This window comes from Aegilops tauschii, chromosome 1, assembly GCF_002575655.3.
Source record: "Aegilops tauschii subsp. strangulata cultivar AL8/78 chromosome 1, Aet v6.0, whole genome shotgun sequence".
NCBI classification, from domain to species: domain Eukaryota; kingdom Viridiplantae; phylum Streptophyta; class Magnoliopsida; order Poales; family Poaceae; genus Aegilops; species Aegilops tauschii.
This window is the reverse complement of record NC_053035.3, coordinates 140512-155114: the sequence shown is the minus strand read 5'-3', so window position 1 is coordinate 155114 and position 14603 is coordinate 140512. Positions and strand designations below refer to the sequence as shown.

Genomic DNA, 14603 nt, shown 5'->3' with positions numbered 1-14603 from the left:
TGCTGTTTGCTATCTCAGGTTGAAATGAAGATGGCAACCAGATCAACTCACTCCAGGATTGCAGTTTCTTTCTGGCCTATCAACCACAGATGAAAGGTACTTACAGCGAAACCAACTGCATTTTATCATCATCATCATCATCATCATCATCATGCCAAGGGGAGGGAACAAGCACACCATAGCTTACTTCATTGGTAGCAGGTAGATATATATTACACATGAGCATTAGAAGCTCGATCGTCGCAAGATCGTCGCTGCAGCCAGTATGGATCGACACCGAAACATACCGAGTGAGAACTAGCAGCTACGATGATTCGAGCAGTAGCAGTACCTAGCAGGACTAGAGTTCATAATATACAAGAAGACCAACTGGATCATTGACTAAACTAACTATACTAGGGGGTAGGAGGAGCTTATCTCCATCTAGCAGACCAGACCAGAGCATGGCTGGGCTGAGCTGAGATCAATGGTGATGAGCAGCAGCTGAGGTGGAACTAGACTAGAGCTAATAATATACAAGAGCACCTGGATCACTAACTCTTAACTATACTAGGAGGTAGGGAGAGCTTATCTCCATGTAGCTGAGCTGAGGCAGAGCTGATCCAAGCTGAGAGATCAATGGTGATGAGCAGCAACTGAGGTGGAAGGCCCTGCCCCGCCGGCATTCAGCACCCTGTCGACCTTGACCAGAAGGTGCTGCATCTCTCCGGCGAGGCTCCACGCGCTGTCCTCCTTGCCGAGCAGAGAGGGGCCGGTGAGGGACGCGATCATCCTCTCGAGGTTCTTCCGGACGTCCGTCAGCGGGATCTTTGGAGGGGGCGGCGGCGGGCGCAGGTACTGCAGCCGCGCCGCGGCGAAGGTGCCGAGCGTGTGCACGCAGCTGTAGGCAGCCTCGGCCGCGGCGCTGCTCTGGAACACGACGCGCGCCTGCTTCTTGGTGATCTCGGTGCTGGGCTCGATCAGGGGGCCGAAGCCGCGGAGTGTGGAGTGGAGCTGCTCCTTGGAAGGGAGCTGATCGGCGGCGGTGCCCGGGGCGAATTGCAGGATGAGGGCCACCGGCTTGCTGAAATGCTGCTGCCCGTTGACAGCTTTCTTGTTCTTGGCCGGCTTGTTGGGCGTGGAACCGGCGCTGCCGATGCTGCTGCTGTGGGTAGCAGCACCGGGTTGGGCGGGGCAACCGGCGCCGGAGGCACCAGGCGCTCCCAGTGCGAATGTTACCTTCTTCTTGTTCCTCCTCTTGCTGGGTCCAGGCCCCCCTAGTGCGGCTGCATCTGCATTTGATGGTCCAGCTCCAATGTGGTGGTGGGCTTGCGCATACGCGGCGTGGCCAATGGCAATGCCACCGGCCTGTTGGTTGCCGGCAGATCCGCCCCCGAAGGCCATGGCCTGGCATGGATTCGGGCGAGCGGCGGCAGGAGCATCATTAGAGCGATGCTGACCCGTGGTAACCAGGGCAGTGTCCTTGCCGGCGCGGTGGGTGGCGGGCACGGAGACGGAGGCGGAGGCTTCCCTGTGGAGGGCGAAGAAGGCGAGGAGCGCGCCGGCGTCGACGCCCTCGAGCGGCTCGTCGTCGTAGGGAGATGCGGCGCAGCGGTGGAGCGCGGCGAGCAGGTCGGGCGCCTGGAGCCGGAGGAGCAGCGCCGGGCCCTCGCTCGCCGCCCCCTTTCTTGGAGCGGGAGGTGGAGGCGGGGCGACGATGCAGTCGTCGTCGCCGTCGCCGTGGAGGGCGTTGAGGATGGTGGGGATTTCGTAGTCGTCGAGGTACCTGCTCCGCTTGCGCGCGCGCTTGGCCCCCTTGTCCTCCACGCTGCAGGCCGCGGCCGCGGCCACGGCGAGCGCGAGGGTTTGGGCCCCGACGCCGGGCGCGGGTGGGGCCTCCATGAGGACGCCGGCGTAGACGGAGGGGGGAAGGTCGATCTGTGGATCCGGTAGCTCCGGGGTAGGAGTGGGGTGCGGTTAATGCTGGCGGAGCGGCGGAGAAGAAGGGGAGGGGAAGTGGGGAGCGGACAGTGGAGTGCCTCCACTCCACGTGTGAGTACCTCCTCGCTCCTACGTGCAACTCTTTTCGTGCCCCTCCTCAGTCACAACTTTTTTCTCCTTGGTCTTGGGTTCAACCATCAATGTTTTCTTTACTCCTTTCCGCAACACCCTCCCTCGATCAATGTGGCCCTACACTAGTTGTCCTCCTAGTTGAGGCTGGTTGAGCAAATGCAGGTAAAAAAAAAATCATCATCCATATGTTGTTTGGTTCTCTGCATTGTACGGTGATAAGCAGACGCAAACCACAGATGTTATTTGATTGCGTGTTATTTTGCTCACCCCTTTAAAAAAAATGGTGGTCTTACCACCGAAAATGCAGCAGGTCACATAAGAACAACACTTCACAACAGACACCACATAAGGGCATAAATTCAAGACAGCATGGGCATTCGATGCACGTGCACGACCCCCGGGGTGTTGGACCCAGATAAAGTTCAAATGGTCACCGACATCAGACGGTTGACAAACCGACCAGCTAGAGGGCATGCTGGATGTCGCCCTGGTATGGTATGGTAGCAGTGCTTCTGGCGCCTCACCTTGCGCATGATCGAGCTGCTGGTGTTGTAGGCCTGGAACTTGAAGCCGAGCTTGGAGAGCCGCAAGACGAGGAGGTCCCAGGGACGATCCTGTTACCGCGACAAAAGTATTGCCAGCCCCTCTCGAGGGCCAGCTACTCGTGCAAGTTCTGGACTCGCACCATTTGTTAGCCGAGAGCCTCATGACGCAACGAGGCCTCAAAACCATCCATTGCTTCATTACCGCCCTGTAGGGCGACGGGGTATGGCGATATCTTCCTCGTCCTTGATCTGCACGTTGAACCATAGTGGCTCTCGCGCCCCCTCCCCATGGTCGATCCTCGGGCTAGTATGGCGATAACTTTCTACTCATTTTGAGAACATTTATTTCCATTTTATAAAATAATTGTTAAATGGTCTCACGGTCACGTGCAAGTGTCCGGTTGGTCTCCGTGCAGAAGGGAAAAAGAGAAGGAGTTACCTATTCAGTATTCACCATCCGGTTGGGAGGTGACGAGTTTGGCAAGGGGAGGAGGGCCTCCTGTCTCTTCACGAAGAACGACGTAAGGTCAGCGTCAACGACCACCACTACCCTCATGCGCTCTGGTGAATGGGTGTGGCGGAGTGGCCCGCAGGAAACGATCATCGGCATAGGCGAGCTCTCAAAACCCGGCGGCCTGGCCGACGATGTCAGGTGAAATAGAAGCACTAAAGGGGAGCATAGTTTGAGCAACGCCGGACTCAGAGTGTCGTTGATGATCATGGAGCGCCTGGCTTCATCACGCTTGGAACACGACGTCGGCGGGAGCACCGTAGTTGGCGAGAGCGGTGGGGAGGGCGGCGGCGTGAGGCTCTCGTTGGAACGACCATGCATCGGTGCCTGAACCAGCTGCAGACCAAGCTGGCAGGCCGATGCGTCAGTTGCCGAGGCAGGACCATCCACCGTTGTCTCCATCGATCACGTAAGGGAGTTTTTTTACCTTTGGATGCTAGTGCACGACTTCCATCGCAACGAGCATACCGAGGACGACATTGTGTGGAAGCACGCGACTAATAGACACTACTCGGTGGTCTCCGCCTATAAGGCACAATTTTTGGGCATGATTCTCTCTCCCATAGAACAAATGGTTTGAAAAGTTTAGGCTCTATCAAAAGTCACGTTGGTCGCTTGGTTAGCACTACAAGACCGAATTTGAACTGCCGATAGATTGGACAAGCGAGAGTGACCAAATTGCGGACTTTGTCCTCTTTGCAAAAGGGAACAAGAATCTGGGGCACATCTCTTCTTCAAGTGCCGCTTCACCATTAGGCTTTGGAACTTGGTCGTCGAAAATATCAACCCTTGTGCATGGAAGAACTACTTTGTTCTTGAGCAACACACTCCTTTTTCCCCCAAAAAGAATAAACAAGGGATGTTTTAGCACATAGGCATATCTGATCACATATATCCAATTTCCCCTTTTTTGCCAATCATGAAAGAAAAACAAGGCGCTTCCCTGAAAGCAGCAGAATGTCCAGCTCATCACAGTAGCTTAGATGGAGGACTGCAGGGCGGAGGGCGAAGGACTGCAGGCCATATATTAAGTTGCACATACCATTACAAAACACTTTTGCAATACATCCAAACCCTTTGGGGACAAAAGACTTCTTCCGCCTGCATACAACTACGGCTCACCCTTGGGCAAAGCTTATTGATGCATCTGAGCCTTTGTCTCAACATACTCCCTCCGTTTTTATTAGAATTGACTGAAGTCAAACTTACTAAAATTTGACCAAGTTTATAGAAAAAATATAAATATTTACCATAACAAATTTATATGAAGTGGAAGTACATTCAATAATAAATCTAATGGTATTGATTTGTTATTGTATATGTTAATATTTTTGTCTATAAACATTGTCAAAATTTATAAAGCTTGACTTTGACCAAAGCTAATACGCGGAGTAAATAAAAACAGAGGGAGTACCATTTTTTTCTTGAAACCCGGGTGCTTGTAGAAGTAATGGCTGGGAAGTCCTTAATGTAGATCGAAAGACCTCTGTGGCTGCGATTTGTGTAGAAAATTTCCACCACAAATAAGAAAGTGTTGGAGAGAGCCTGTAGAACTTCATATAGGTGCGGCTAGACGGAGTCGGGGACACAAATCTCACACAGTTCCCGACAAGGCCGAGCCTGACCAACCTTGATCGATCGGAACTGGAGCTGGATAACCAAGACACAAAACCGCATTGTCTGCTCCTTAGGACATTGCCACCGATATAAACTTGTAGAAGAAAAAGATAGGCCTATAGACGGAAATTATCTTGGGGCACGCCATCCTCCGTATGCCTCCCGACAATACAAAGAAGCACCACCGGAGCATGGCAAGATGAGGAGACATTATTTCACACAGACGACGACACCATCGTCTCGAGACACCGATCGAAGACAAATAAAAATTTAATTCTAACCTTACATCACCGAACCGCAACCTTGTGGTCACCGGAGTGACAGACTGAGGGGAGGGGGCTCGCGACCTCACTGGCAAGTAGAGGTAGATCGGCCACCGCCTGCCTCCTAGGTCACATGAGAAAGTGAGGAAAAGTTTGTGTCACTTTGTTCACCGAAGGAAACATAACACACTACTTCATCTATGCACATATCGCCAGCTACAACTCGTCATTTTCTTATTGTCGATGCATAGTATAAATATGTGCAAAAATTCATTATATATGATGTAGAAGAAATAATTAATCCGATTGTGAAAGCAGTGTCATTTCTGCATGGTCATATAAGGGCCAACAGAAATCCATTGCAGCAACAGGTATTTGAGATCTTAATTTTGCATCAAGGGTATTGAATAAAAATACAATATATTTGGCACCAAACACGCTAGGAAGAAGCTTGAAGAAAAATACAATATAGATGCAAAACCTCGACATCAACACAATATATGTAATTTAAACAAAAAACTACTAAAAGTAATGTGTTTGCCGGTTCTTAGAATATCTCTCATAACCTAAAGTTTTGTAGTCTGACAATCCTTCCTCCTATTCCTTGTATGTAAGTTTCCCCTTCCTCTACCAGTTAAGATTTTTTTCCTCCCACCTCTCGTGTTTTCCACCGGTTTTGAAAATGGCATCATCTACCCCATAAAATCTTATTTTTGATATGCAATCACATTAATAATAACATACAAGGTGATAGCAAACTAACCTATTAGAATATTAATGCCCTCATTCCAATGCAGAGGCAATTATCTAGAATGATAATAAAAAAGAGAATATCTAGTGTTTAGGAAAACGTAGAAACAAGTGCCACACACAAGCGATAGGAGTAGATAATTCAAGGAAAAACTACTAGTACATTGTAGAGTTCTCCATTTAGTTACACCTATACTTGACAGTCTTGTACAATCTAGAAATTTTATTAAGTTATTTGCTAGATTCATACATTAAAGAATATATACGAGTTTCTAGATTTTAATAAAGGGTAATATATTAATACCAAAATGACACCCAATACATTCGACATCTATAACAACATGATATAAAGAGTAAGTCAAGACATCAAGGATGCATATGCTATAGAACACACAATATTCTAACATAATAAAAGGGGACTTGTAATGATAATATTGGATAGAAACAAAAAATATGTATGTAAATAATCATTGGTATGTTTATATTTTGTATTAAAATCATGTATCAATAAGAAAAATAAAATTAAGCACAAGATAATTTATCACTAAATAAAAAAGTTAAATATAAATAGGTCAGCAACGAGGTTATGTCATGACTTTTAAAATCAATGTCCATGATAACAGGAGGTTCTAAGTTGAAATGATGTCCTTCTAGAAAATTCCGATGCTCCTTATTAATGCTCAAGCTCGCTTGCTGTTTACTCTCCGGACTTTTGCTCCTCGATTTTTCAGTGCCAGATTTCTGAAGCAACTCACTCATTGTCACGCAATCATCCGAGTCTATGTCCATCCTGTCACTCCTCTCTCCTTCAACAAAGTTGTTGTGGCTTTACTTGTCGGGGTTGACATCTATCCGTGTTCAGGCCCCATCCCCGTTCTACATCTCTGTTTTGCCATGAGTATCACCTTCTTTCCCAAGCCTTTCTCATCCCGATCACCGTCCTTCCCATGTGATCCCTGTATAGTGTCAACTTGTTGTTCCTTGCTGTGTGCATTGCCAGTTTGCGTGTCGCCTTGTTTTGTTCGCTATGAACTCATCCGCTACCCCCCTCACAATCTTTATCAGGGCTTTGCTCTTCCTCACTGTTCTCGTCATTGTTTTCAGAATATTGCTCTTCACCATCACTAACATCCTAGCCGACGTTTTCCTCGTCAACACTCTATAATATTTTGAAAAGAGATGAACATTATGGACCTTGGGATCCAGAGGGAGTCCATGTTCATGTTATGATTATATTAGCACTTGAGGAGTCAGGACACATATATTGTTTGTATACTACAAGGCAAAAAATGAGAAAAAAAAGAAATTGGGCGCACACTTCTTTTTTTATAGGCCGGATCCGTTGCTGCTTCCTTCTTTGCGGGGTCGCCGCCCGAGTTCGCCTCTCCATCGCCCGAGCTAGTGGTGGCGACAAGGGTCACAACCTGGGTTAGCACTACAAGACCGAATTTGAACTGCCGATAGATTGGACAAGCGAGAGTGACCAAATTGCGGACTTTGTCCTCTTTGCAAGAGGGAACAAGAATCTGGGGCACATTTCTTTTTCAAGTGCCACTTCACCATTAGGCTTTGGAACTTGTTCATCGAAAATATCAACCCTTGTGCAGGGAAGAGCTACTTTGCTCTTGAGCAATACACTCCTTTTTCCCCCAAAAAGAATAAACAAGGGACGTTTTAGCACATAGGCATATCTGATCACATATATCTGATTTCCCTTTTTTTGCTTTCCATGAAAGAAAAACAAGGCGGCTTCCCTGCAAAAGCAGCAGAATGTCCAGCTCATCATAGTAGCTCAAGGTTATACGTGATTAAACTCAGGCGTATCTCCATGACGACCGTACAACCTTTTTATTATGAACATGCTTGCTTTTAAAGAAATGAACATAAAAAAATCACTTTTTTTCTTTTCTTGAGCAGTTAGAGAGGGATCTGTATTAAAGCCAGAATCGAGAGTTTTAATTACAGATTGCCCGTGATGTACACAATTGCGTCCTTAATTCATTTCTTGCTCTGTTTCTTATTAGAAAAGAAATTTTTTTAAGGGGACGCAAACAACTCGATAGTTTCTGAAGATTCCATTTGCCTCTGTTTTCTGTTATGAACAGATTGTTCAGTCGAGTTTCAGATGAGAGCGACGATGGGGCTCCGCACGACATGCCTCTCCGACACCCAGCTCAAGCTTCCTTCCACGGCGAACTCTCCGGCCGAGCCGTGGCCGCTCACGGACACGCTGAGGGTCTTCTTCTCTCCCGTCCGGGAGAATGCCAGTGTCTCAGGGGAGACACGCACCGCCACCGACCTCGGCGCGTCCACCTTCGCCGTGAACGTCGAATTTGCTGGTCCGACGTTCGTCACGGTCCGGCTCACGGTGAACGGCGCCGATGACAGTGGCACGGTTATCGTCGGGTAGATCGTCGGGTAGTTGAGCTGCACGTCCTGGATCTTAGCCAGCCTCGCTCCATAATCCGTTGCCGTTCCTTAGCCCAAGGAACTCCGGCGTGTGCGTGGTCATTAGCTGCAGTCGTCCGGTCCGGGAATGCACGCACGAACCCCGGTTTCTTGGCCACCATGTCGAGCTCAGCGTCAGTGAGCCTCACGGGGAAGCCGCTGAACACTTGAGTGTACGAGTGGAGAAGGCGTGACTCACTTGCCAAGGAGGTCGGCAAGAAAGACTCGTGCCACTGGCGGTGGGCGTCTTCGTCGGCATTCGGGCGCGGTGGCTCGACGAGCACAATGTAAGAACGATAAGCAGAATTTTTCGTGGCATTTTGTTGTACCCTTGTGGCAGATGGGCTGAGATAGCATAGTGTAAGCGTAGGAAAGAGGGTGACGAGCAAGAGAAGTGGTGGTACCACACTCGGCTACACAATGAAGATGATGGGGGGAAGGGTGGAATAGCATCAATCACCAGGAGGTCTTTTATACATGATGAAAGATGGATATGTTTGTGTCTTATTTTTGGCATATGTTGATGACTAACACATAAAAGACTTGAATTTGTGTTAAATCTGGATGATACGACAATGTTAGGTGGGATTGCGGGGACATGGGTAATGTATCTACCCAGGTTTACGGTGCGGGGTGCGTGTGGGGGGTAAAAGCACGTAATCTTTTTCGATTTTCTGGAGGATCTTGAATTCATATGCTGTAGTATCGTTGAATATTTTTGAAGGATTACTCAAGAATGATCCCAAATTAACAGCTGCGGATTTTGCTTCTTCCTGCGATGTGTTACCATCTCATAAATGACTAGTATCAACAGATTGTTGAACGAAAATATCTATATTATGTACTACTACTAAAGGTAGACTGAGAGTAATAACCTAGAAAATCGCTCAAAATTTGGAGACATGCAGATCTCTTTTTCCCGAAGCTGAACCAACAACCATAGTAGGAAGAATTCCTTTCCACATCAATTCTTTCTTAATTCATGTTCAGCCCAGAGTAGCCTGATGCATTTGGTTTGTAGCTACCATTTCTCTGGCTCGGGTTCAAACGAGGATACTCCACATCTGAACCAAGAATCATAAAACATCCTTCCCTGATCATCCCAATCATAAAACATCAATTTGGTTTGCAGCTGAAAGGCACAAACCAACTGCACAACTACATAATGATCCAGTATGATGCTTAACATTATATAACTCATCAAGGAAAATAGCAAATCAAGAAAAGGGGAGAAAAGGAAAGCTGAACATAAATCCATTTTGCATACTACATTACATTACATTACATTGAAATGGTTGATGTGAGGAAATCAAGAAGATGTTGTTGCTAGGAGACCTTAACTATGGCTCATCGATCATTTCATTTCTTGTTGAGGTCGATCCCCGCCTTCTTGGCGACGGCGTCGAGGCCGTGCTTCTCGATGGTCTTGAGGGCCTTGGTGGAGAGCCTGAGCTTGACGTAGCGCTTGCCGGCCTCCCACCACAGCTTCTTGTACTGCAGGTTCACAAACTGCTGCTTCTTGGTCTTGTGGTTGGAGAAGGACACCTTGTTGGCCCGGTTCGTCTTCTTCTCCAAGAAGGGGCAGATCCGGCCTGAACCCACATCAGATCCAGATCATTCATTCTTTCATTCATTCATTCTTTCTTTCTTTCTTAACCACTGAACGCATTCAACCGATAGATACTCCTTTTATCCTCAAAAAAAGAAGAAGAAGATAGATACTCCTTTTGGGAAGATAATAACGCAGCTAGGCAAGTAAATAAATCTCATGTTCATCCACTACCTATACTACGTAATGTATCACACACAACCTTTCAAGCCTGAACTGAACTCAACTCTGAAGAAGAAAAGCAGAGCAATGCAACCCACACCAAATGTGGAATACAAGTAAGGAATGAAAGGTAGGGAGGGAGGGAGGGAGGGAGGGAGGGAGGGGAGGGACGTACGCGCGACGATGGTGTTCTTGGCGGGGAGGGAGACCGCGGCCGTGGAGGTGAGGCCGAGGCTGAGGCTGAGGCCGGCGAGCTGCGAGGTGGCGAACCCGACCGAGGTGGCGTAGGAGCTAGCGCTGGACCGGAGGAGCGGAGCCCTGGCGGCGGCGGGCATGGAGACGGAGTAGGAGCAGAGCATGGACGCCATGGATGGATGCAGCGCTGACAGACTCACTCACGGTGGAACAAGAGGATAAGAAGACCCACGAGGACGGAAGGAATAGAGGAGGAGGAGGAGGATAAGAAGAAACAAGGCGGGCCGGCCCAGCCAGCCCGCGAGTGACCCTAGCCCAATCCCACTCTGCGCAGCCCAACACTTGTGAACTTGTTGAGTTCTACCAGCCAAGAAGAGCCTGTGCGTTGCAACGGAAGAAAAACCATATCACGCGCCCCTAACCCAATAATCATGAATTAAGACTCTGATGGGTTTATGCAAAAGCGAAAATATAACTTAATACTTGACTGCCGGTTGATTAGCAGAAACAACAGGGGGTTTTCTGTAAAAGCAAGAATCCGCCTAAAACCTGGATTGCGAGTTGATTCTCAGAAAGATAGAGGCTTTTTTGTAAAACGTGCAATGAACTAGCAGAAGCACTAATCTCATAGTAGGTATAGAAAAGAAAATGTCAGCCTCACGATCAATGAAAATTTAGAGGGCCCTATAATATATGAACAATTAGGGGGAACACTAGTTTTTTTTCTTCACTTTTACGGGTGGCGGGATGGATCATCATTTACTTCAAATTTAGCGGTAGCTTCGACGACAGACGAAAAATTCAGATTTTTTCACTTAAGGGTGGTGGGGTGTGTAATTTATTTGAACACATGATATGCAATGCAAAAACTACTAGAGTAATCTTCTAATAATAAAATTACCTAAATACTCTCTCCATTCTCAAATATTTGTCTTTTTAAAGATTTCAACAAGTGACTACATACGAAGCAAAATGAGTGAATCTACACTCTAAAATATGTCTACATATATCCGTATGTTGTAGTCTATTTGAAATATATAAAAAACCAAATATTACCGAAAAAGGCTTTTGCCCCGCTTTATATATAAAGCACGATCCCAACAACCCAGTACAAACGCATGCCACCACAACACACGCACACACCCAAGGAACGATACATAGGCGTTGAGCGCAGCAACACCACCCCTAGCACTACCACCGCGAAGAGATGAAGCCGCATATGATGACCCGTGGGCTCTAAGGCGGCGCCTTCAGAAAGGATACGACATCGGAGCGCCGCCACCGTCCAATCCGAGGATCAGAGTTTCCCTCGGAGCCGCACGACGGGCAATGAGAGCCGCAACGACACCTTCAAGAAGGGAATGAGCTTCGCCGCCGCTGGTCCGTCCGAAGATAGAACATGTTTTCACCCCGGCTAAAACTCACCGCCATCGAACGCCACGCCCCGGCGACCATGCCGCCCACACGGCCATGGCCACCGGGCAGCACCAAGCCACGGCCTCCGCCCGAGAGTACCGCGCAACCACCACCAGGGCCGCCGCCCCGGCATCCAAGACCTTGACACCACCTCACCCGAGACTTGCCGCTATCCCAACCAAAGAGACGAGCGGAAAGGTCCCACCTTTCGCACCCCTGGGTGACCCCCAGTGCCGAGACCCAATAGGCCGGCCACCTGGCCTCCATCGACCTGTCCTACAACACCGGGCGCGAGGCGAGCTTGGTCCCCCAACACCCTGCGCGAGACGAGGTCAGTCCTGCTGCACCGTGCGCGAGACGAGCTTAGTCCTGCGGCACTGTGCGTGAGACGAGCTCGGACCTGCGCACCGGGCGCGAGACGAGCGATGGGACGCAGCTGGGAGAAGGCCAACCCTTCACCGAAAGTAGCAACCGGACGACGAGGAGGGGGGGGGGCAAAGGCCGGTACAAGCCGCCTATGGACGAACCGATGCCAGGACATGCCAGCCGTCACCGAAGCCGACTTGCCAAACCACCATGGAGCCATCCACGACCGGAGCAGCGGCCACCCCGGCCACTGCCCAACCCGCGCCGCCCGTCGAGCTCCAAGCGTCGGAGCCGGCGGGCACACACCTGCGCGTCGAGCCGTTGAAGGGGAGGGACGCCGCCGAAGTCCCCAAATATGACCGATCCAGGTCGGAGACGGAGATGCCCAAACTCCCTGCAGGCCCCCGCCGCCATGGGGCCACCACCATGAAGCCCACCACGCCGCCGACCGCGCACATGAGCCACGCCGCCCACACACGCCGGGCACTGCCACAAGCCCCGCGCCGCCGCCACCCGCCGGAGCGCCGCCGCGAGCCAGGCGGAACCAGCCCAGCCCCTGAAGCGGCCAGTCGCACCACCCAGCCCCGCATGCCGCCGGCCGGCCCTTGCCGTCGCGGCCGGCGTTGCCTGCCGGCCCTTGCCGTCGCGGTCGGCGTTGCCTGCCGGCCGCCGTCCCGGGCATCCACCCGATCCAGATCTGGGCCGAGACGCCCACCGCCGCCGCCCGAGCTGGCACGCCCCACCGCACCCCTGACGAGCAGTCGCCCGCGCCGCCAACCTAGGATGCCTCCGCTGCGCTGCCCTGGCCGCCGCCACGCCACCCCGTCCTACAGAACGACGCGCCTCCATGCCGTGGCGCTGTCCCGCGCCAGCCCGCCGCGAGGAGGGGGAAGATGCCCCGCCGCCGCCGCCACTGGCCGTGCTTTGCCCGGCCGCGTGAGCCGGCGGCGGCGAGGAGGTGTGTGTGTGTGGGGGGGGGGGGCTGGAGGAGAACGCTAGGGTTCGCCTCGCCGCTCGCGGGAGCGGACGAGACGAAGGGGTTTTCCTTGAAAAAAAGACATATATTTGGGAACGGAGGGAGTACTAAAGAGCTGGCATCAGTTGGTGCTGATCATGATTTGCTCATGGAAGAGGCTTAGTCAACGGGTCTGCTATATTCAGATCCGTATGTATCTTGCAAATCTCTATGTCTCCCTCCTTGACTTGATCGCGGATGGAGTTGAAGCGTCTCTTGATGTGTTTGGTTCTTTTGTGAAATGTGGATTCCTTCTCTAAGGCAATTGCTCCAGTATTGTCACAAAAGATTTTCATTGGACCTGATGCACTAGGTATTACACCTAGATCGAATATGAACTCCTTCATCCAGACTCCTTCATTTGCTGCTTCCGAAGCAACGATGTACTCCGCTTCACACGTAGATCCCGCCACGACGCTTTGCTTGGAACTGCACCAACTGACAGCTCCACCATTCAATAAAAATACATATCTGGTTTGTGACTTAGAGTCATCCGGATCAGTGTCAAAGCTAGCATCGACGTAACCGTTTACGACGAGCTTTTTGTCACCTCCATAAACGAGGAACATATCCTTGGTCCTTTTCAGGTACTTTAGGATATTCTTAACCGCTGTCTAGTGATCCACTCCTGGATTACTTTGGTACCTCCCTACTAAACTTATAGTAAGGCACCCATCAGGTCTGGTACACAACATAGCATACATGATAGAACCTATGGCTGAGGCATAGGGAATAACTTTCATTTTCTCTCTATCTTCTGCAGTGGTGGGGCATTGAGTCTGACTCAACTTCACACCTTGCAACACAGCTAAGAACCCTTTCTTTGACTAATCCATTTTGAACCTCTTCAAAACTTTATCAAGGTATGTGCTTTGTGAAAGTCCTATCAAGCGTCTTGATCTATCTCTATAGATCTTGATGCCCAATATATAAGCAGCTTCATCAAGGTCTTTCATTGAAAAATTCTTATTCAAGTATCCTTTTATGCTATCCAGAAATTCTATATCATTTCCAATCAGCAATATGTCATCCACATATAATATCAGAAATGCTACAGAGCTCCCACTCACTTTCTTGTAAATACATGCTTCTCCAAAAGTCTGTATAAAACCATATGCTTTGATCACTTCATCAAAGCGTATATTCCAACTCCGAGATGCTTGCACCAGTCCATAGACTGATCGCTGGAGCTTGCACACTTTGTTAGCACCTTTAGGATCGACAAAACCTTCTGGTTGCATCAGATACAAATACAACTCTTCTTTGAGATATCCATTAAGGAATGCAATTTTGACATCCATTTGCCAGATTTCATAATCATAAAATGCGGCAATTGCTAACATGATTCGGACGGACTTAAGCATCGCTACGGGAGAGAAAGTCTCATCGTAGTCAATCCCTTGAACTTGTCAAAAACCTTTTGCAACAAGTCGAGCTTTGTAGACGGTAACATTACCATGAGCGTAAGTCTTCTTCTTGAAGATCCATTTATTTTCTATGGCTCGCCGATCATCGGGCAAATCCACCAAAGTCCATACTTTGTTTTCATACATGGATCCTATCTAAGATTTCATGGCCTCAAGCCATCTGTCGGAATCTGGGCTCATCATAGCTTCTTCATAGTTCATAGGTTCGCCATGGTCTAGTAACATGA

General features: G+C 49.5%; 2 protein-coding genes across 2 annotated transcripts; both read right to left on the bottom strand.

Moving 5' to 3' along the window:
- Nucleotides 1-164: 164 nt before the first annotated feature.
- LOC109734558 (uncharacterized) lies at nt 165-5428 on the bottom strand. The gene has a single exon (XM_020293765.4). The coding sequence runs from the start codon at nt 1879-1881 to the stop codon at nt 616-618; it is 1266 nt and encodes a 421-aa protein (XP_020149354.1). The 5' UTR covers nt 1882-5428; the 3' UTR covers nt 165-615.
- A 3834-nt stretch (nt 5429-9262) lies between these two features.
- On the bottom strand, nt 9263-10424 carry LOC109734575 (large ribosomal subunit protein bL28c). Its single transcript, XM_020293783.4, has 2 exons — nt 10133-10424; nt 9263-9778 (listed from the first exon to the last, which is right to left on the bottom strand). Exons 1-2 carry the CDS (start codon nt 10323-10325, stop codon nt 9546-9548), a joined length of 426 nt encoding a protein of 141 aa, XP_020149372.1. The 5' UTR covers nt 10326-10424; the 3' UTR covers nt 9263-9545.
- Between the last annotated feature and the right edge of the window lie 4179 nt (nt 10425-14603).

Coding starts and splice junctions, on each gene's coding strand:
- LOC109734558 (XM_020293765.4), bottom strand. CDS start 1,881: ATGGAGGCCCCACCCGCGCCCGGCGTCGGGGCCCAAACCCTCGCGCTC.
- LOC109734575 (XM_020293783.4), bottom strand. CDS start 10,325: ATGGCGTCCATGCTCTGCTCCTACTCCGTCTCCATGCCCGCCGCCGCC. Junction 9,779..10,132: donor CAAGAACACCATCGTCGCGC/GTACGTCCCTCC, acceptor ATGTGGGTTCAG/GCCGGATCTGCCCCTTCTTG.